Source organism: Lycorma delicatula, chromosome 12 (assembly GCF_047948215.1).
Source record: "Lycorma delicatula isolate Av1 chromosome 12, ASM4794821v1, whole genome shotgun sequence".
In the NCBI taxonomy this organism is placed as follows: Eukaryota; Metazoa; Arthropoda; class Insecta; order Hemiptera; family Fulgoridae; genus Lycorma; species Lycorma delicatula.
Genome location: NC_134466.1, coordinates 31,798,109 through 31,820,572, shown reverse-complemented (window position 1 = coordinate 31,820,572; position 22,464 = coordinate 31,798,109). Strand labels below are relative to the sequence as shown.

The 22,464-nt window shown below is 28.1% G+C and overlaps 1 protein-coding gene across 2 annotated transcripts in view; it reads right to left on the bottom strand.

Moving 5' to 3' along the window:
- Nucleotides 1-10,223: 10,223 nt before the first annotated feature.
- The window catches only part of LOC142333211 (uncharacterized), a 54,889-nt gene continuing 42,648 nt past the window's right edge, over nt 10,224-22,464 (bottom strand). For both annotated transcript variants that reach the window (XM_075380187.1, XM_075380188.1), the window contains exon 2: nt 10,224-12,175. In XM_075380187.1, coding sequence (XP_075236302.1) covers nt 10,738-12,175 — 1,438 coding nt within the window. In that variant the 3' untranslated portion in view covers nt 10,224-10,737. The remainder of the gene's footprint in view (nt 12,176-22,464) is intronic.

Here is a 22,464-nt window from a genome sequence, read left to right as displayed (position 1 = left end):
GAAAATGATATATAACATTATTTCACATTTCAAAAAAATATAGATTTAAGTACTTTACATATTTTTTCTTCTATAATCAGTGTCAATTAACATATCTAAAAAGCTGTCTGTACACTCTTATAAATACAAAAAATCTTAAAATACTCATTAATTTTGATTGACACTAACTACTGTTTACATTTACTTCATATTACTACGATACAAACTGCAACATAAAATGTTTAACAAAATTTATTTGAAAATAAAATACAAAATAAAATTTTTATATAATGGCTACTCTACAGAACATGTGAATAAAATTTATCAATAAAGAGTTAAATAAAAAGTCATCCACTTCTGCCCAAAAATTATATCTACAGAATTGCTTCCCTTCCTTTTATTATGTAATAGTATAATCTAGAATAATCAACTTAATATGCAGAATGATCAACCAGATTTATCGCCAGTCCTGGATCACATTCCCGGGAGTTATTTGACATAAAAAATTTACATGAGGTCCAGAAACTCTATTTTCAATTTCTGGCTACAAAAAAAACTGTCCTTGATTTCTTCTCTAAAGATAAAATAATAAATATTAAACCCAAATTATGGGGCAAAATTAGTGGTTTTATAAGATAAGTGACAGAAAGTAAGAAAAACTAAAAACCAGAACTTCAATACTTGCCAATAAAATTATTAAAATGCTCAAAAAGTTGATTCAAGAAAAAATATATTTTAGGTTTACTATTCAATACATCAAAAATAAATAGCGTTAATAGTAAAACCTTATCATAGACTAAAAAGTGCACTTTCAACGATACCATTTTGAACTTTAAAAGGATTTTTTTTAGAACCTATAGTTCTGAGATATATTTTTTTATCAGGTTAAACATACAAAACCATTAATTTGCCTCTATTTTAGTATAACATTATTTCATCTTTACGGCAGAAGATGAATTTTATCTTTCTCTAGCTGTAACTTAAGAAAAAAATCCATTTTTTGTTTCAAATTACTCCAAGAAAAACATGGTTTAAGAATCTCCATAACCGGAAGAAATTCATCAATGTTTCATAACAAAAGTGTAATTAAAGTAATAACAGGAGTGAACCTTTATGAAGAAAAAATACTTAAATATCATTTCTGTACTTTAATTAAAATATAAAGTATACTCACAAATGAACAATTTATTAAAAATAAAATTGAAAAGCATAAATATTTGGTATCACTTTTTTATATTGTTATAATTACTAATACTGTTTATTAATAATATAATTTGTTAATTAGCAAATAACTACGTGGTCTTCTGATGCCAGTCAATACAGTCTACCAAATTGCATAGTAAATTTTGAATTAAGTACTTTTAAAAGAATTTCTAACAAATTGGCTACAATTTGTTTGCTGCACAATTACAATAGAAGTTTTCAATACAGTTACAAAAACAAAATATGATATTACATGTAAATATAAAATTGTTTTACAAATCCTGAACACTAAAAGGCTGGTCCACTATTAACAAACAAATGAAGGCAACCACCTCTCCTGAGCTGAACTTGATATAACGCTACTGAATATCCACCAATGCAACAAAAATTTGATCAAATGGATTTCTCTTTCAATGATCACCACTAACTACTAGTATATATATGCTTTAGGTAATGTATACTCGGCGAGTCTATATTAGTAGGCATTAACTTGCTGTTACTGTAGTAATCAGTTCCTGAAGTACGCTTTTTTACTTATATATTAATGAATAATATGTTCTTGCTATAATTTAAACTAAACTTATATAATAAAAATGTCCTTACATGAAAAGTTCAACAAATTCTCAAATTCAGTTTTATGTCGTGTACAAAGTGTGATTAAAAAAAACTGGAATTTTTTCTACATGCTGTCTTTTTAACCGAGCTCATGTTTTACCCTCATTGTGACAGTATTATAATGACAGTGCTATCTGTAATGTATAACAATATTTTCAGCCATATTAGATGCATAATTCAAATTTGCCATCCAAAAAATTAGGAGGTATTTTACTACTAGTGGCTATTAATTTTGTTTAAAAATAACAAAACAAAAGATTTGGATTAAATTGTGTTCAAAGTGAAGTGGAGTGGAGTGGTGAAGGTTTTAAAAAAGATATTTCGTGAGGATGTTATATTGATATCAAGAGTTTATGACTGGTATGGATGGATAGTTTCAAGGTGATGAAGGTGAAAAAAGGATTCAAAGTCCTACAACTTCAACAACCAATGAAAATGTTGATAAAGCGAAGGACTCAATAATAATCATCAAAGCAATAAGTTGCTGAATACTTGGAAATTTTTTATAGCTTATATGAAATAATTTTGACTGATAGTGTGAGTATGAAAATAGTAGCAGCAAAATTTGTTCCAAAACTTGAATTTTTAACAAAAGACATCACAAAACAATTTTTCTTCTAATGATCGTTTGATTTTGCTAATGACTCAGAATTACTTAAAACATGTCAAAATATGAGTGTACAATAATGATATCATTATTGTACACTCATAAAATAAAATGTACACTCATAAAATGAAAGCTTCCTGAAGAACAAAGACCAAAAAAAACACATCAAGTTCGATGCAATGTTAAGGTTTAATTTTGTGTTTTTTTTCCTGATTATAATGGCATTGTCCATAACAAATTTTTACCACAAGGTTGTATGGCCAACAAACTGTACTACCTGGAAGTTTTACTCCATTTAAGCGAGGTAATACAGAAAACTACTACAAATATGGCCAAAAAATTCTTAATTATGCACCATGATTACAGTCCAACTCACATATCATATTATTAATACACGATTGTTTGGCCAAAAATAACACCATAATGATTTCACAACCTCCGTATTATCCAGATATGACACAGCAACTTTTTTCTTCTTCCACTTATTAAGAGAACATTAAAAGGAGACCGATTTGTAATAATAGATGAAATAAAGAACATATCAATAAGTGAATTTAAGGCTATATCAAAAAATTCTTTCCAATGTTTTAAGTATTGCACGAACAACTTGACTGGATGTCATATCCCTGCAAGACTACTTAAAAGAGAAAAACATCAACATAGAAGAATAAGTAAATTCTTTTTGATAAAAATTAAATTTACCACAAGAAATCAATATCACATGGAATTCAACTGACACTATCTTTTTTATTTATTTACTTTTTGATAAAATTATACAGAAGCTTTAAAGTTTGTACGTGGAATATGGAAATGAAATTTTGTAGCATATGAAAAATGCCATGCCTGAACAGGATTTGAACCCAGAATCTCCGGATGAAAGGCTGAGATGCTACCAGACAGTAGTAAGAAGCAGAGGCACTGTGCGGTATAGCAACATGGAAAACGTCAAATAAACTAGACTTGGAGAAAATTCAAGTGTTAGAAAGACAAATCGTAAGAGGCATACTTGACAGAGGAAGGGCAAAAAGTAGAATTCAAAAGACCAAGAAAAAACAAACAAATATATTTGAAAACACAAATCATACTTCACATAATCAAGAAATAAAAATTGGCATTTTTTAGACATCTAAATAGAATGAATGACAGCAGAATTTCGAGACAGACTTAAAATTTATTATCAAAATATAAGGTGACCACACACTGGCTGAACAATACACAGGACTTCAAACAACTAAAACTGAGCATGCAACACACGTTAGAACACTTTTCTGACAGAAAATTAAAACACTAAAAATAACAGAGAATCCAATGGAGAGGATAAGAAAAGTACCAGAAAATATAGAAGAATTAAGATAATTAAGATCAGAAACTCTCAAAAGGGCATGTAGAGAATTTAAAAGAAAGAAAGAAAGGGTACTTCTAAATTGATCAATCGTGCCCCTGCAGTGAGCCATTCAAAAAAAAAATTAAATTCTTGTAGTTTTTTGATCATACCTCGCATACACACGCGCATGTGCACGTGTGGAAAGAGAGAGTTTATATTTTACATAAAAAATAAAATAAATAGCAAATTAATACATAACTAAAACTGTTAATAAAAAAAATCGTATTACAAAAATTAATACAGGAATATTTTATTTTAGGCAAAATACTATAACAATAAATTACACTGGAGTGTGATTACAAGTCTTCAGTAATATATGATGTCACACGTTAACAACTAAATTAAAAAACAATCATTCATTTACAACAAATGAAACTTGTCAAAGTTTAAATGTAAACTTGTCAAATGTATACAAGTACAGCAATCATAATCATGGCAATGGTCATATATATATATATATATATATATACACACACACACACATACACACAAATGCTACAGATTTAAAATGATGAGTCTGTACTGGATTTCCTCAAATTTATGTGTATTTATATAACCGATATAAAAATATATTAACTCATTTTTGAAATAATTTATTATTTTTCTTTTATTATTATTATTATTCAAACTTTTAATGCTTGAATGTGTACACAAACATATACACTTTCAAATGCACACAGACAGACAAGAAGTGAGAGGGGGAGAATTTAAACAATATTTTTCACTATATATCGTCCTGTAAACTATACCTACATACAGCAAACTTACACTCGCCACAAATTTCAAAGATTCCATCCATACCCTCACCAAATAATCAATTTATTAAAGAACTAATTGCAATACTACCTACAAGAAAATATAGAAATTAACATTTGGTCATCTTTTATAAAGGAGGGAGGAGTTCTTGCTACATGTATCTCAATTTTTATCAATATTCTTGATAGAAGCAAAAACAGCATTATTTTTTAAATAAATTTCCTCAGGTAATTTTCTAACATTCTTCATGAATTTTTAGAGTGTATTTATCATTCACACTTACTGTTCATCTTCCACACAAATTTGGCAATTTTTTAACAAAAAATATAAAAAATAGTATTTAATCAAAATAAACATGTATAAAGTTTTTTTTTTTTATTTAATTCACCACAAAAGCTTGCACATGGGAATATGGAAATGGAATTTTGAGCATATGAAAAATGCCATGCCTGACTGGTATTCAAATCTGGGACCTTCAGATAAAAGGCCATGATTCTACTATTCCACCATGGAGATTGTCAGATCAAGAATTATGCTATTATAAAAAAAATGTTGAAAGTTATTATATTAGAAAAGTATAAAAAAAATAATTCAATATTGAAAAATCAAATAATATCAAATTATTTATACCTTATTGACTATTACCACATAAGAATAAAAATAAGTTAAGGGTACTTAAAAATAAGTACTTCAAAACCAACTGAAAAGAATTTATGAATCATTTAATTGAAAGTAAGGTAATCTGAATTAAGAGAAATAAATCTCTTAAGACAAAATGATATTTTTTTTAATTTAATTTTAATGCTTTACAATAATTTTAATACTGCTATACGGACGCGCGTGCATGCAAACACACATATACAGTGATTATTTTATAAAATTTGAAGAACCTAAATGTACACAAGTTCATGTAGCTTAAGACAAAATGATTTATAATCATAACTTTTAGTAACTAAACATTCACTAAGAAAATGAACAAGAATTTACAATGATTTCAGTATAATAATTAAAAAAATTACAGGCTTATTACAGGCTTAGGACTAAAACCATCTTACACCTGTTTATAAAAAAAAAAATTGTATGGAAGGAAACGACTTCATGGTTGACCGAGATTTGGATTACTTGTTAAGCTTTCTTCAGATTTTGTACAATCACAGTGTTAACACATTTTCTAAATTTTTTCAAAAGTTATAGCATCTTAATATAATTTATTTAACAGGCCATTTTTTCATAATTAATTCAATACAAGCTGCTGTTAGTTTGAATTCTACAATCGATAAATTTAAGATCATCTAGCAATTTAAAATAATTGAAAGCACAATTGTATAAGGCGCATCACATTAAAATATAATCACCGAAATGTTACTACAGTGTATTCAATTAGACATTAGTATGTTTCTGATTTAAATATCACACTACATTTTCTATACAAAATGCAACTTTTTAATGCAAACCACAATTTTTTACAATTATCCGGTATGTAACAAATAATAATTAATTTTATTACTTTTATGTAAGCTTCTTTTTTTTAATGTTTAAGCTTCTAAAGAATATGTCATATCAAAGTTAAAAAAAAAAATTATTAATATTTAATTGATTTTATACATAACCATACTGATCCCTAGTTATGATCTGAAACCAATTGATATAACAAAAAAAAACTTATTTTATTTTAATTTTTTTTTTAATGAACAAAATTTTTTTTAAATGTATATTTACGTCAAAATGTTTAATATATCATACAATAATTATTAATTTAATGATATCCTTTTTTATGTCATGGATAAATTGATAATTAAGCTAAATGATCAATTGACTAATATATATTTATTATTCCTATAAAATTGGTGGTTAAGCAAAGCTACTTATATGTTAATTTTTTAATTTATATTCTGATATATTTAGTGGTTTCTATATTTAGTGGCACAAAATTAAATGAGATTCTAATCAGGAATAAAAGATATGATAAAACAGTCATCTTTGTGTTATAACAGAACTATAATGCTTAATTAACATTTTTGATAAAAAAAAAGTAAATATTCTTGGTTTGAAAATAAAAACAAAAAAAAAATCAGGTGATAAATGGAATTTTTAGCAGTCATTGCAACCTCTTGAGTGTTAATAACCAAAACTGTTGGTTATTTTAAGTCCAGAAACTTTAAATAACTTGGAAGTTAGATTACCAGAGTAGAACCAAAAATTGAAAATTAAAACTTGCATAAAAGTTTAAATAGAAAGTAAGGTAATATAATTGAATACATGTATAACAGTAACCAATAATCAATTATATGTTATATTTGTATATTTTGATCAAAATTGTATAACTATATATATTTTTTTTTCTGAATGTATAAAATGTGTAGGAAAGATAGAATATTTAGATAAATGTGAAATTGGAAATGTAAAAGTAAGAATAATTTACTGTGTAGAAATTCAAATGCACAAATGAAGCTTCTGTATACATAGCATATGAAAAAACTAATACTCATGACAAAGATCATCCTGGTCCTCTCTAGTAACTGAAAAACCAAAAGATAAGATCAACAATGAAAATTGTAGTTAGATGATTTACTACTGCTACACAAACATAACACATACATTTCCTCAGATTTAAAGGTCTCTCACACATAAATTGTTACACTTATAATCATACAGACAAATTTATAGGTTGATGGTTTATAGGTTGGTGAGAAGTTATTGATTGAAATATTAAAAGGTGTTATGCAGGAGACCAGGGATTACAAAAGGGTGCAAATAAGAAGAATACATAAAATATAATGTATACTATATTTATAATTCAATTTTTAATTGAAGGGTTAATGTCCAACTGTTAGTTGTGTTTTTTGGCCTTTTTTTAAATCTGTAAAGCCTACTGGTACTAATCCAAATAAGATCTGTCATCACAAATGACTTGTATCTCATTTTACGAAATGAGTGATGTGAATATATTTTACTAATTTCTTATGAGTAAATTTGTATTAAGAAAAGTAAATATGATTCCATTATATACTTTCTTAAAAGCAGGTGAACAAGCATTTATTTAAAAGGATAGCATGTGCATTATTTTAATTAAAAGGAGTACTCTGATAAGAGCTTTTGCAAGTTTAAAAATACTATGTGCCATCATGTTTCCATCACTGAAAATACTTCCATAAATGTCGGTGCTTTTGGATTGTCAATATGAAAATTAAATTGTAACACAATTTACCGTACCAGTTGAGATGCAAAAGTAAGTTTGGTACATGTACTAAAAAATAATACGATAATCCTAAAGAAGTTTATCAATTAAATTTTTCATTACTAAAGAGCAGTAAAAAGCATTTATAAAGCATCTGAATAGTCTTTTGGGAAGAAATTCACATAAGATACAATTAAAAAATGCTAAACAGCATGAAACATGAAAAATGTCATAAACTATCGCTATCATTTTTTTTAATTTTGAATATTTACATGTAGCAATGACATGAAAATGAACACTGTTTGAAAAGTAAAATATAATTTAAGTACAGTAATATCAGAGTAAAAATGTAAAATATACAAGAAAATTTAAAGTTAATCTGAAGCTATTACAGTAATGAGTCAGTATTATCTTATAAGTTAATACAATACAACTCTGCTATAACATAGTTCAAAATAACACAGACAGAAGGATGTACCCCAAAAAAGAACTTATCAGATAGAAAAAAATGTTTCTATTTTTTATTCGGTATATAAAAACACATTTTAATTATATGTAAGTAATTGAAGGCAATAAATAAATACGCTAAAACATTTAGCTCTGTGAAATTACATGTAACTGTAAAAACTAAAAAATATGAACACAACCAAATGAAAATAACTGCCTAAAACCTTTTTCAAATAACTGTCTTAAACCTAAGTGTTAAGCTATATACATTCAAATGTGTTGAGTTAATGTAGTAAGGTATACTAATAAAGTAGTTCTGCAAACTAAGATTTATAATTTTGTGCTTTACAGTATTTTGAATTCAAATCAGTTTCTACAGAACCGTATTTTCAATTAGGCTATAGGGGAAAGTGCTTAAAAGACTGTAAAATTATTTTAGTTTACCGTTCTAGAAAACCAATATGAAAATGGAATCCGGCTATAAAAATACAGGTACTGAATTATTTATACTATATACTCGCTACGGTATTTTTATTTTTCTACTTTTCATTTATCCTATATCATAATTTTTAAGTTTAACATTTGGTAATATTTTAATTAAGTTACAGTATTAAGTCAATTAGCATTATCGTTTTTAATTTATACTTTATATTCAAAATAATGCAGTTAGTCTATAACACTGATTAACAGTTTTCTCCAGTGGCCACATTATAGCGGGGGTCGTACTGTATTTCTTTTATTCACACTTTTTTTAAGCAAATACTGATATGTATCACTATTTGTTGGTAGTGTTCACTGAATACTGATAAATAAAAGAAATTTTTAATAAGGTAAAAAAGTTTATTATCACTTATATTTTAATCACATAAAAAAACACAGCTAGCTAAAGTAATTAATGAATAACTTTTATTTACATCATCCACTATATTTTCAAAAAAAAAAATTCAATATATTCTCAACCTCTGTGTGTGTGTGTGTGTGTGTGTGTGTGTGCACGCGCACATGTGTTTTTTCCTCAGTATATTCTTAAACATAAAGTACATAATAAATAATTTGTGCAATTTATAATGAATTTATAAATATGTAAACAAAAATATTTTTTTTAATAATTAAAACTTATATCCCATAGAAACCTAACAGGGTGACAACGAGATCATCTAGCAAAATGGAGAAAAAACAAAAATGGTTATAAGTGAAGATTTTGAAGCCTTCTTGTCATGTGTATCAACATCATACTACAAATAATGAAAACAAAAGAATACACTCACCCCATTAATATTTATTCAGCATAAAAAAACGTTGTCTGAAGCATTGCACCTAATGAATTACTTGAAAAAGTTTACATTTATCATATTATAGTTTGTTCTATTCTCCTTTATTAATATAAATTACAGTTTACTTGATGAAAAATTATAGTAATTACAAAAAATTATGTTAATCATTTTTATACCAGAATATGTATCTAGCAACAATATTAAGAAGTAAATAATTTCATAATTACAATTACAAAGAGGATGACGAAATGATCGCAAAATAGATATAAATTTACATTATAACATGTGTAAAACACAGCCATCAACAAGCTAAGAGTATATAGGCTCTTCTCACCGCTTCAAGATAATTTGGAGGGATAAATAAGAAGACTTATGTTCTGTATTATTACTGTTCTGTATTCCAAGCTTGCATGAAGTAAAAAGCAATATTTCTCCAACAGACAGTTGAGACTACCTAATGAAAAGTTCTTTCACCATAACCCTTTTTCCAATTATATTTTTAATTTAAATTATGAAATCATGTACAGAACATAACAGTTGTTAGAACACATTAAAAAAAGATTCCTACCTTTTATTAAAATAAAGATATCTACCATATTGAAACTGATGTTCAGAAATTTTTTTTTTTAAATATTTAAACAGCCGATAAAACTGTTCTTAATAATGTAGTTAAGAATTAGGATGTTGTAATATCTCTTAATAAAGTTATAAAACAAACTATTAAGACAGCAGTTCAAAAAACAGTATATTTTAACGCATAATTCAAACAGTTTTCTCTGAATAAACTGCAATCCTTTATAATAATGCAGAAAGGAAAAAGTTTCAATGCAGTATAACATTTTAAGTTTTCTATCTACAGTTTTAATAACTATAAATTCATAAGACAAAAATAATTTTTTTTTTAAGTAATTATTTTGATATTGTTTATCCTGGTCTGTTTTTTTTTTTTTTTAAATGAATACGTATCAATTCAGTATAAAAAAAATTTAAGTTAAAATTTAATTACTTTTAAATCACCAATTACCATAATAAAATACACATAATCAGTAAACTGTCGCTATTAATATTAACAATTAAGTGAATATTAATAGAAATATAAATAAAAAATGAATGTTAATTTCTTAACATTAATCAATTGATTCATTTTAACATTAGTTCACATGGCTTATAATCTGATCTACATTACTATTATATATATATTTTTTTTTTATCAAAAAAATCAAAATATTGTACGTCCAATTTTTGTCAAGGAACATATATACATATAACTATAAATAAAAATAATTATTTAAAATCACCAAAACCCTACGATTCTAACTTCACCTAATCCTTCATAAAACAATGTTAATCTAACACTATCATGAAAAACTTTTGAAGCATCATCACATTCAACACAAGGAGTATAAAGTTTTATACCTTTCTCCCAATCCCAAATTTCGACTTCACTTCTTGTCTTAATTATTAAAAGATTCTGCCGAACATTAGACATAGAAAAAACTGTACTAGTAACCTGAAATTCACTTTTAACATTAGGATCATTGATCCCAATAATTTTAATCGAATATCCTTCTAAATAAAAAATAAGATTTTTTAAAAGTAGTACTTGAGGTTCGACTACAGCCCAATTTTCACTAGTATCCTGCGAAATAGACCATAGTCTTTTAATATTTTTACGATCATATACGACAATATCATTTCTGTTAACATCTAAATTCATAATAACCAATAAGTAACCATCATTGACGATAAACTTTTTAACAAAATTCTGTACATTATCTATTTGATTTAATTTATTATCGAGAATATCATACTCAAATATCGCATAAGTTTTATTTTCATTATTTGCTGTAGCGATATAAATAAAACCTTTATACAATAAAATAGATGAAAAAGAAGCGTTTACTATAGGGGATGTAACAAATCCCTTTTTTTCACCGGTTTTTCGACACCAAATATTAATATAAAATGATTCACCAGCGATTATAAAATCTGAATTCATTTTAATGAAATAATGATCTTTAATGCAAGACTGCACCACGACTCTAGTATTTCGTTTAATTAATTCATATTCAACAGGTATTATATCAAGTTCTTGTGTAACCCTAAATCGAAAACCATCAATGCATGTAGCCAATTTAACTTTATTATCATATACATAAGCGATCGCAAATTCATCAACACATACAACATTGATAAATTGATTTAACGAATGTTCTAATTCACATACTTTTGTTGGTTTTCCATCTACTCTCATAACACAAAATGCACTACCGTGATTTTTTACTTCTGTTATCGGATAAAATAATCTTTCATTTGAATCTGTCGATGCAAATGTTAATGATTCAGGTACTTTAATATTTTTACCGAACCAATGAGTAACATAACGTCCTCTACGCCAGTTATAAGATAAAAATTTTTGTTGACAATAATGTAATTTCGATTCACATATAGGTATTAACCTTGGTTCATTACCTGGTATACCAAACTGATATTTTAAATTAAGGAAATTAGATTCTGTATCCGATAAACATGGTGAACCAGTCCCAATTAAATCAGTGCATAAATTATTCCATAATTTATTATTATTCGTCGCTTCTCTCCACCTTAATGATACAGCTGCACAACTCGCCAGATCCTTGGAACTTAAATATTGAAATATTTCTTCAAGAACTTCCAGCGGTATGATACTAATAAAATCCATATCTTCCTGAACTTCCTCCTCCACAACATTCCTGAAAACAGAAAAATTATTTTACTAAACTTTGTTTTAATATAGCATGTATTACAGTTTATCTTCAAATTATACAATTTGTCCAGTTCTTCTGTAGCTATAAAGAACACTTCTTTATTTCAAAGAACCATAATTTTCATTTGAATTTGGAACACAACTTTTTTTGTATAAATCTGATACTTTTCAACCTCCTTTCAAAAGTACTAAATAAAGATATAAAAAAAAATAAACAAACCAAAATATCTTCTACACTCCTTATATTGGTAAAGAAGAAATTTTATTCCAAACAGAATCAGTAAAATGAAAATAACAATTTTTTTTCTATTTAAAAAGCTCCACTAAATCCTGAATTTGTTTTTTCAGAAGAAAAAAATTTATTTCATCAAAAACTTCAAAGTATGTTGTTTCTAGAGCAAATTATTGGTTTTAATGAAGGCAACACATACTAATAGGTAAAGTATTAGAGAGGAACTGTTTACACCCCTGGAGCAAATTGTATAAAGGTAATATTTTAATATTTGTTTGTTAAGTAGGTTGTTGGAATCTTAATTTAAAAATATTAAATGGTAAATTAATTTCAAAACAGGCTGCAGAAAGAATGAAAATGGAAAAAACTAGACGAACACCACGAAGAAGGGCTTCTTCTATCCTAGATGCATCATACTTGTCTGGAACATAATAAAACTGGTAATGCATATATTTAATTGTAAATTTAATCTTAAATTAATTTTAATTTCTTAATCTTTTTAATTTTTAATCTTAAATTTAGAATAACAAAGTAAATTTATCGATACCCCTATTCTATGTATGTATGAAAATAATGGAAAAAATACAAAACAAAAAGGTCAATTGGTCAGTAATTTTACTATTTATTTAGCTTCTGGGCACAAAAAAAAAATCATCTGAAAGATCTAAAGCAGAACACTTCAGGAGATTTAATATATATTAAGGACTCATTAACTTTACATATTCTTACCACCGATTCAGCTAGCAGGTTGACCAAAACTTACAAACAAGACATAGCCTGGGAAGAAGAGATTAGAAGTACGGAAAAAGAATCACAGTCAAAGATGATTTACCTTATAAATTATGATAAGACCTAATTAGAAGAATATTCTACAGGCTGTTCCTCATGAGTATCATTAAAAAAAAAACATGGCCACGTGCTAGTGATCAATTTTTTGTTGAACCCCAAACATGAAGTGTTCCAGGAAGGCCTAATCTAAAGACGTATTTTTTTAAATTAAAATAATGAAAAAAATCATGTAAATATGTGACTGAAAAACACCAAAATGTGCATTCAGGTTGTTGTTGGTTAAAAATTTGAGCAGTTCTTGTAAAGATTTAATTTTGCGAAGTAATTAGTTTACTTAAAACATTTTTTTTTGTAAAATTATTTTTATATAACTATCACTCTATTTTGGTGCAAATATTCAGCACAATTTTTTGTATTATTTACTGTTGTGGTTTATTTACCATTGTTTTCCTTCTTTTTTTTTTTACATGATTCTGTTCAAAATGATGTACTACATGTAACTTTCTCATACCTGTAAATTTTAATGAACACATAAAAATTTCTGTTTACTATTCTAATAAACGTACAAATATAATTCAATTTAAGACTTAAATTTATATTTAAAACAGCATCATCATGAAAAATGTTTGCAGAGAGCAATACTGCTGCATTATACTACGATTAAACAACCCTTCTCCATATGGGTAAAATTGAAAACTGTAGAATTAGATTCTGTATCCGACAAACATGGTGAACCAGTCCCAATTAGATCAGGATAAAATTATTCCATAATTTATTATTATTCGTCGCTTCTCTACACCTTAATGATACAGCTGCACAACTTACCAGATCCTTAGAACTTAAATATTGAAAAATTTCTTCAAGAACTTCCAGTGGTGTGATATTAATAAAATTCATATCTTCCTGAACTTCCTCCATTATAACCTTTTTCTTATTATATTAATCAACTTCTTTTCATATCAAATGTATCAAAATTAATAAAAAATATATACCATCATGGCTTTTTAAACAAACTGACTTGTAAAAATTAGCACTAATCACTTTCATACTAAGAAAATATTTTTTAGAAAGTATGAGGAATGGCTGAAATGTAATACACGATGAAGCATAATACAACAAAAGTTGCACAAAACGACAGGTGCTGCCATCTCATAGTTTTATTCTCCTACTACTAACATACCAAAACTTGTTTATCCATGCCCTTTCATTTTCTGTCAATTGCCATTAGTAGTTGAGTCTCTACATCAACATAACTAAAACAACATGCAGTAAATTAATTTTTTTTAACAGCAGAAAAAGTAATACTAATAATATTCATCATCATTATCTAAAACGGCATTCATGGTGATGATACTATTGACTGAAGTAATGTGAGTAACCACTATAATTTCAACTTCATGGATCAGAAACTGGTAAAGCAAATATTGAGGATGAACCTTGTACTTTTAGTGACTAATGAAAATAAAGGAGGTGGATGAATTGATTCAAAATGACCATTGCATTACAACAAATTAAAATGATTAAGGCATATTATTTCATAACTAGTGGACTACCTGTTTCCCTCTCTTTTTTAACAAGTGTGCTAAAAGTCAACATAACAGCCACCAAAAGTAGTAAATATTTTGATGTTAAACATTTTATCGAAGCATTCCCCCGATATCGGATTCAGACACTGAAACTACCCCAGCCTTCCAAAAATATATTGAAAATAATAAGTGTTTGTTACTAGTACAAACAAAAATGATTTTGAAATCAAAGCAATAAATAAAAGGTTTTGAAACAAATGCAATTTCATAATTTTTCAGTGTGGAATAATTAATTTCAGTATGCTACATAATTAATGATATTGGTAATAACTGATATAAAGGATTTTTTTTATTTGTTTTTTAATTATAGTTGCTTAATAATTACAATTACGTGTTAATTACTTTGAATGTATGCTATTACTGAAAAAATATATTAAAGAAAATTAAATCTATTAAAGAAAAAATAAGGAATATTCAACTATCAAACCAAATTGTATAATAAAAACTTATCACACTTATTATTAAAAACTTACTTTTGAAGGTTTTTAGTTGTCTTAGCGACCATCCTCACTGACATCCACTGTTTAATATTATGGCTGGCAGTTTTTTTTGTTTTTTTTTTTTAATGAGTCCAATACATATTAAAAGAATGTGATCAAAAATGTATGACTTGAATTTTGTCAGTTTATTTGGTCTATCATTGTCATGTGATTTTGCATGTTTATATATTGTATGCTATGTTAAGATGTGATCTTTTTTGAGTATGTACAGAATATCAAGAATATCAAAAGTTGTTACAGTACTGGTGGATATATTATTTGTACTAAGAGGTAGTTAAAAAATGCTGACTCAACATTGCAGTGGGCATTCAAACTGCATTCCATCTGATGTAGAAAATTGTACAATCAGATTTGGAGCCTTCAGAACAACAAACAAAACAAATCATTACAAACACAATGCATTGTAGTACATGAACTAAACTGTTCAAAATGCACAGTGGTCCAAATTAGTCAAGTAAAATGCAGTTTCAAATAAATATGCTATGAACACAAAAAAGCCTCACCACAAGATTTGCTAACCACCTTATACACAAACACTGACAACACCTTACAATATTGTACACATGATCACATCTTACCACACTTCAGCATTAAAAAGTTTATAAGGCCTATTTTGAATTTTCCACTTATATATGTGAGATATAAACAGTGCACTTGGGTAAATCAGTTATTTCAATCAATACTCAGCTGTTAGTGATAAAAATTTAGTCATTTTTTTGTTAATTGTTAATATTCATCCATTTACAATGAATGTATAATGCTCATCATTAGAGCCCACCAAAGGTGAAGTAAGAAAAGTAATCCAATTTTTGCAGTTGAAATTCACTGGCAAATTTGTGATGTTTACAGGCTAAATATTATGAACAAATCTAAAATAAGATACTGATGTCATTCATTTCGAGAAGGTCAAACAAACGTTCATGATAAATAACATAGTGGTCAGCCATCAGTGAAAACATATGATTTGACTGCAAAAGTTGACAAATAAATTTGAGAAAACAGGCACTTCACTGTTTCACAATTATCTTTGATGTTTCCTGATACTTTAATTTATGAAGTTTTGACTGAAAAATTGGACTATAAAAAATTGTGTACAAGATGGATGCCAAAGATGTTAAACACACAAGGAAAAATGACTTGCTGCATGAATTTTTGCACAGTTACAAAAACGAAGCTGATGAATTGTTTAACCAAACTGTTACCAACGATGAAATCTAGATTTCTTATTCAAAATATCAAGATAAAACAGCACTAGGCGGCATTCATCATCTCCTAGACCAAAGAATTTCAAACAAGAACATTCAATAAAGAAGTATATGGCTACTCTTTTTTGGTAAAAAATGGGTGTCTTGGTTGTCAAATTTAGTGATTCTGTTACTACTGGAAATACTAACCTGTATTGCAAAACATTAAACCATTTTTAGAATAGCTATAAAACATAACTGATGTGGGATACTATCCTGTGGGATTTTGTTTTTGCATGATAATGCCCAGCCATACACAGAAAATCAGATGCAGGCAAATGGAAATCTTCAATCATCCTCCCTATAGCCGTGACTTAGCTCCCAGCTACTATTTTCTTTTCCTTCACCTTAAACACTCGCTTGCACTGCCAGAGTTGACAATAACGACAAATGGAAAAAATACATTGCTGCACGGTTTAAAATTTCTTGAACGGGAAATGAAGCTAATGAAATGCTATAAAAAAATGTGTTAAAGTTGACGGCAGCTTTATAGAACAGTAATAAAAAAATGTAGTTTTCATGGGTAAAAAAAACTTCATATTTTTCAGTTTTGTTTTTATTTAAAAATGGACCTTACTTCAAAAACATGCCTTGTATAAGCAAACAAAAATATACCAAATAAATAGACACAATCAAATCACACACACTTTTCGACCATATCCTAAACACATTTCTACCTTATTAAAAAAAAACCTCCAGCAATAACATCACCTGACATCAAGGTAAAAACATCAGCAAAAATCAGTGAGGACTGTTGCAAAATTAACTGAAAATGTTTTGAAGTACTGGTTTTAGGTATGTTTTTATTATACAATTTTATATGGTTTGTTGTTAAGTTTTAGATTAGTATCATTACCATACCATCAAGGGCAAAAACATAGGAAACTTCTATTTTGGATAAAACAACACAGTTCAACTAATGAAAAGAAACCTAAGGAATAGTTTACACCTAAAAGACTACGAAAGAATTTGACTTGTTATAAGTGGTGCATAAGCTTGCCAACCTCCATGGAGATTGGTAGCATCACCAATTACGCTGTATTTTTCCATCACAAAGAAAATAAAGTGGTTTTAATGAGTCAAAAACCTATTATGTCTAAAAATATTTAAATGTAAAATATAACCTTGTTCAGACAGCAAAAAATATGTTCGCATTTAAAAAGAAAGCATGGTTTTAGTCTTTTTTTGTAAACATAGTGCATTCAAACTGTATAAGTTTTGACAAAACAAATTCCCTAAAATATGAACTTAATATATGTTAAAATATCAACTTAATCTTCCCTAAATAAATTTCAGCCTGGTTTATTAAATGGTCTTAACATAAAAAAAAAAACGTTTATCTATCCCCATTAACCATATTTTAACAAAAATAAACAATTTTGTAATTAATTTTAAAAATATGCAAACTGTTTATTGGGAAAAATATATTTCAAAATTTTTCATACATATTCAGGTAACTTTTCATGTAAAGCAGACAATCATGTACACTCCATGACTGTGTAAGCTGAAGCAAGCTTTGTAGTGAAATTAATAATTTAAGAAATCCTGACAAACCCCCTCAAGGAGAAGATACTCGCTTGTGACTATCCTGGTCACCACACCACACCCCCTCCATTTCTAGTCCTGATGAGCATTACCGGAGATAATATTTAGACCCTCTAAACTTGATAACACAAGACAGTCATCAGTTCATCCTTTGTCAGGATGCCACCAACGCAAATTCCTTGGCAGACAATTTCCATCAGCGTATTTACATTACCTACTATCACCTTCATACGGCCTCTTGCATCTCTAGACTATCAAATTAACCGATTCACAAAAATGCAATCCCTGCGCCTTCCTCTGGCATCGAAGATGCTAGAGGACAAAAACTGTTCTGATATCTAGCTTCAATTAGACTATGTACTCGATCCCATTACTTAATTAGGACTTTAAACACCAAAATACTATCCTCATACCAACAAAACAAATGCTGATCGCAACAATGACAATTTTGTCCTACAATTCAATTTACTCAAGTCCTCTTGATTTACTTAAATCAAGAATAACATTTAAGACAATAATCAGTTGTATTTTCAAATGATCAACAGTTTGCTTTAAAAATCATAATAGTGTTAATTTTTTAAATTAGATGAAATTAAATTAAATGATTTAAATTTAGAAAATTTAAATGATATCGTAGCAAATATTTACTATGACATATCAGTGGATAATCAGAGCAATAAAATTTTTTTCTATAAACATTTAATTCAATTTATTAGATTTAAGAGATTAATAAAAGGCAACTGTCATCTTTTTTCCACACAGTGTTACACCACTTATGGGGGAAGTAAGCATTATAAATATTAAAATGGGCCCACAACACTGCTCGCTGCACCTTAGTATAAATTAGTGTTAGGGACAATGCAATCTCAGAGCTCTATATGCTGCAGACTAGCGGAATACCCTAAAAATAGGAACCCTCCTAATTTATTTAAGTAACATTCTAACCTACTCCATGAAAATTTTATGACCTTAATGACCTTCACAGCAGCAAAAATATATTTCCTAAGTGAAGCATATTTTTAATACTAACAAAATTTATACATACACCTACAAATATAAAATATGGACTCTTAATGACATAATCTGAATTTAAATATGTACCCAAATATAAAATGCCTTTTTATTTAGAGTACCCAAATTTATAAATGTTATTATTTTAAATCTAACTTTTAATGACCATTATTTATCGAATGGCACGTGCACATGATTTCACAATGTATATTAAGATACACATTGTATATTATAAAAACCATACAAATTATAAAAAGAGTAATAAAGTATTATTTTTATCCAGGTTAGACAAACAGTAAATACTAGAATTACAAATACACATCCAGTTTAAAAACATATTCAGCTGCAGCATCTGTTGCCATCAGTTAGTCATCGAAGTTTCCTTCTTAGGCCCATTTGGACATTCCATGACTATGTGGTGGACATTTGCTTTTCTGTTCCACAATCACAATTTTGAGATGGCGCCTTAGCCCATTTGTGAAGTGAGTCAGTCTGCACATCTGCCATGGTTAGTACGGATTCTATTGATTGACATCCATACTCAGTGAGGCTGTTTGATGGTGGGAGGTTTCTCCTTTATACAGAGAGGTTTCTGGCATCAGGGAGGACTGGTCTCTGTCCTGTACTGATCATTTTTAATGATCATGTTTATTCATAAAATGATGCTTTGGTGCAGGTATGATTTTTAGGAAAGCTTTACTACTCTTAAATGTAAAAACTTTAAAGATATTTTACAAATGTTTGGTTCAATCTTGACTGAAGTATCTCTCTACTGTTTGGAATCCAATGTAAATTCTACAGTTGTTTGAATGACCCATGCAAGAAAAAGGAAAATACAATTCATGGTAAATCTGTTAGCTGCAAGTATTACTTAGCAGAAACAAGGGTATGTAAAGAATTTTTTTTTTTAAACTCTGGATATCTCAGAAAAGCGTATCTCACTGATGTTATAATTAAGAAAAAATTGATAATTAACCTTGAGACAAACAAGGCCACAAAGCTACTGCAAATAAAACTGCCCTGGAAAAGATGGATATGGTTAAGGGACATGTTTCACTGCTACCAAGTTATAGCACCCATTATTCCAAGCTGCATGCTCCAAACAGAAAATATCTGAATAGTGACTTAAACCTTACAAAATTTTATGATTTATATTAGGAATTTTGCCATGAAAGAGGCAAAGAGCCTGTAATTTTATCTTTCTATAGACATGTTTTTAACACACATTACAATCTTATTTTCACAAACCTCACAGTGACACGCATGCAACAAACCACAAAACACTATCTAACATGGATCATCAGATGCAAAAAATGCTGCTAAGGAAAAAGGGCTTCATCTACATAAAAGCAGGTAATGCTAAATCTGTCATGGCACAGGCTAAAGAACAATGTAAAACAGATTCTACCCATATTGCAGTATGTTTTGACTTTCAAAAATGTTCCCAACACTGGATTTAACATGCTCCAAACTAAACTATAACAGGCAGTTCTGGATTTACAACTTGTGTACATAACCTTGCTAGAGGAAATACATATACATTTTTATGGTATGAAGGTCAAACAGCAAAGCTGTGAGGAAATTATGTATTTTTTGTTGAAATATATTAATTCATTGCCCCCTACAGTTACACATCTAACAACTTTCAATGATAATTGTGGGGGTCAAAATAAGAGTCAATTTATAGTCAACTTCTGAATGTTTGTTGTAAACAAAACTAATATAAACTGTGACCTACAAGTTTTTTGTATTAGGGTATTCTTATAATGATAGACATGACTTCCACTATCATTGTAAATGCAAGAAAAAATAAAAGAGGTGTGTCCATTGCAGAACACTAGGCACATTATTGTCAAAAGCAATAGAAAATTCCTGGCGACATAATCAAAACAGGAAGACTTCATTACCCTTGACAAGGTACAATACCTTCACTTAAAATCATTTGGAATAAGAAGCATACAATGGCTGCAGTACAAAAAGAATAAACCAAGAATGCTTTTCTACAAAAGAACATTCAATGAAGACATACCATTCTTAAAATGCAACATTATGTCAAACACAGTAGGAAGACTTCCTAATGAACTTTCACCTGACCCTTAAATCAAAGGTGTGAAGTACAAGGATCTCATAAGCCTTTTGCCACTTATAACCCCCACACATTACAACTTTAAAAATCACTTTCTGTGGATAATAATGTAAATAGTAGTACAAATTGGATGATAAATCTCGCAAAGAGCTGAACAGCAGAAGACTACTGAGACTGATGTTTCAACAAAAGTGGCGCAAGAGCCTGAAGTGGACTATTTAATGACAGACTCTGACTAAATCACAGCAAAGTAAGAGGCCAGTCTTTTATCTAAGTTCTAATTTTATCTGCTTGTTTATAGTAAAAATATAATTATTTATTTTACTTATAACCCATTGACTTTATTACAGTTCCTTTTTTCACTTGCAGGACAAGAAGTACAAATGTAACGTCTTATTACAAAATGGTTAATAAAATAAATATGAGTTACATCCAAACTCAGACCTATAATTAATTTTAAAAACCTTTGCATGTAAACATTATACCATTTTCACTGTTTTTTTCCTGTTTTTAGCTGGAGCTAATTTTTTCCATTAAGCTTTTAAACTTGATTTTCTCAAATAGTGGTTTTTGGCACCCTTGTCCTCCTGGCCCTTCATTTAATAAAACATGGGATTTATTAAAATTTTAAGAATGTAAGCTATTAACGTGAATAAACATCAATATAAATTCTAAATGAATCAAAAGTAGCGTAAATAAAAACTTTTCAAGAGCATTTTAGCAATAAATTTATGTTTACAACATAAATCCAAATGAATCTCTATACAAAAAATAGTGAAATAAAAGGAGTCAATATGTGTCTGTAGGTAATATATCTACAATAAGTAATCCTGTATATAGGACTACCCTTAAAATGCACTAGCATAGTTTTTCTAAACTACACAGAAACAATAAAATTACACAAAAAAAGCAATGCAGTTAGTTATTTTTTTTAATTTCTGAAAAATAAAAATTCCCTGGTAGTACAATATTGATGTAATAGTAGTACGGGCTTGCAAAATTTATAAACAATATAAAGGCCATAGCCTCCTACGCAAAATTTAAGTGAAAAAAATTTGTTATCGGTAACAATATAACACAACGCAAATTACAGGAAATGAACCGAATATTATTGATCTTCAAACGTAACAACCAATTTGTTGGTGCACATATAAAACGATGAAATAAAATAAAGAAACACAAAATAAGTACATTTTCAATTCAACATCGATGTGGTTTTTTAATCAAATCTTTTAAAATATATAACAAAAAGAAATAAATTTATGGAATTCGATAACTTACA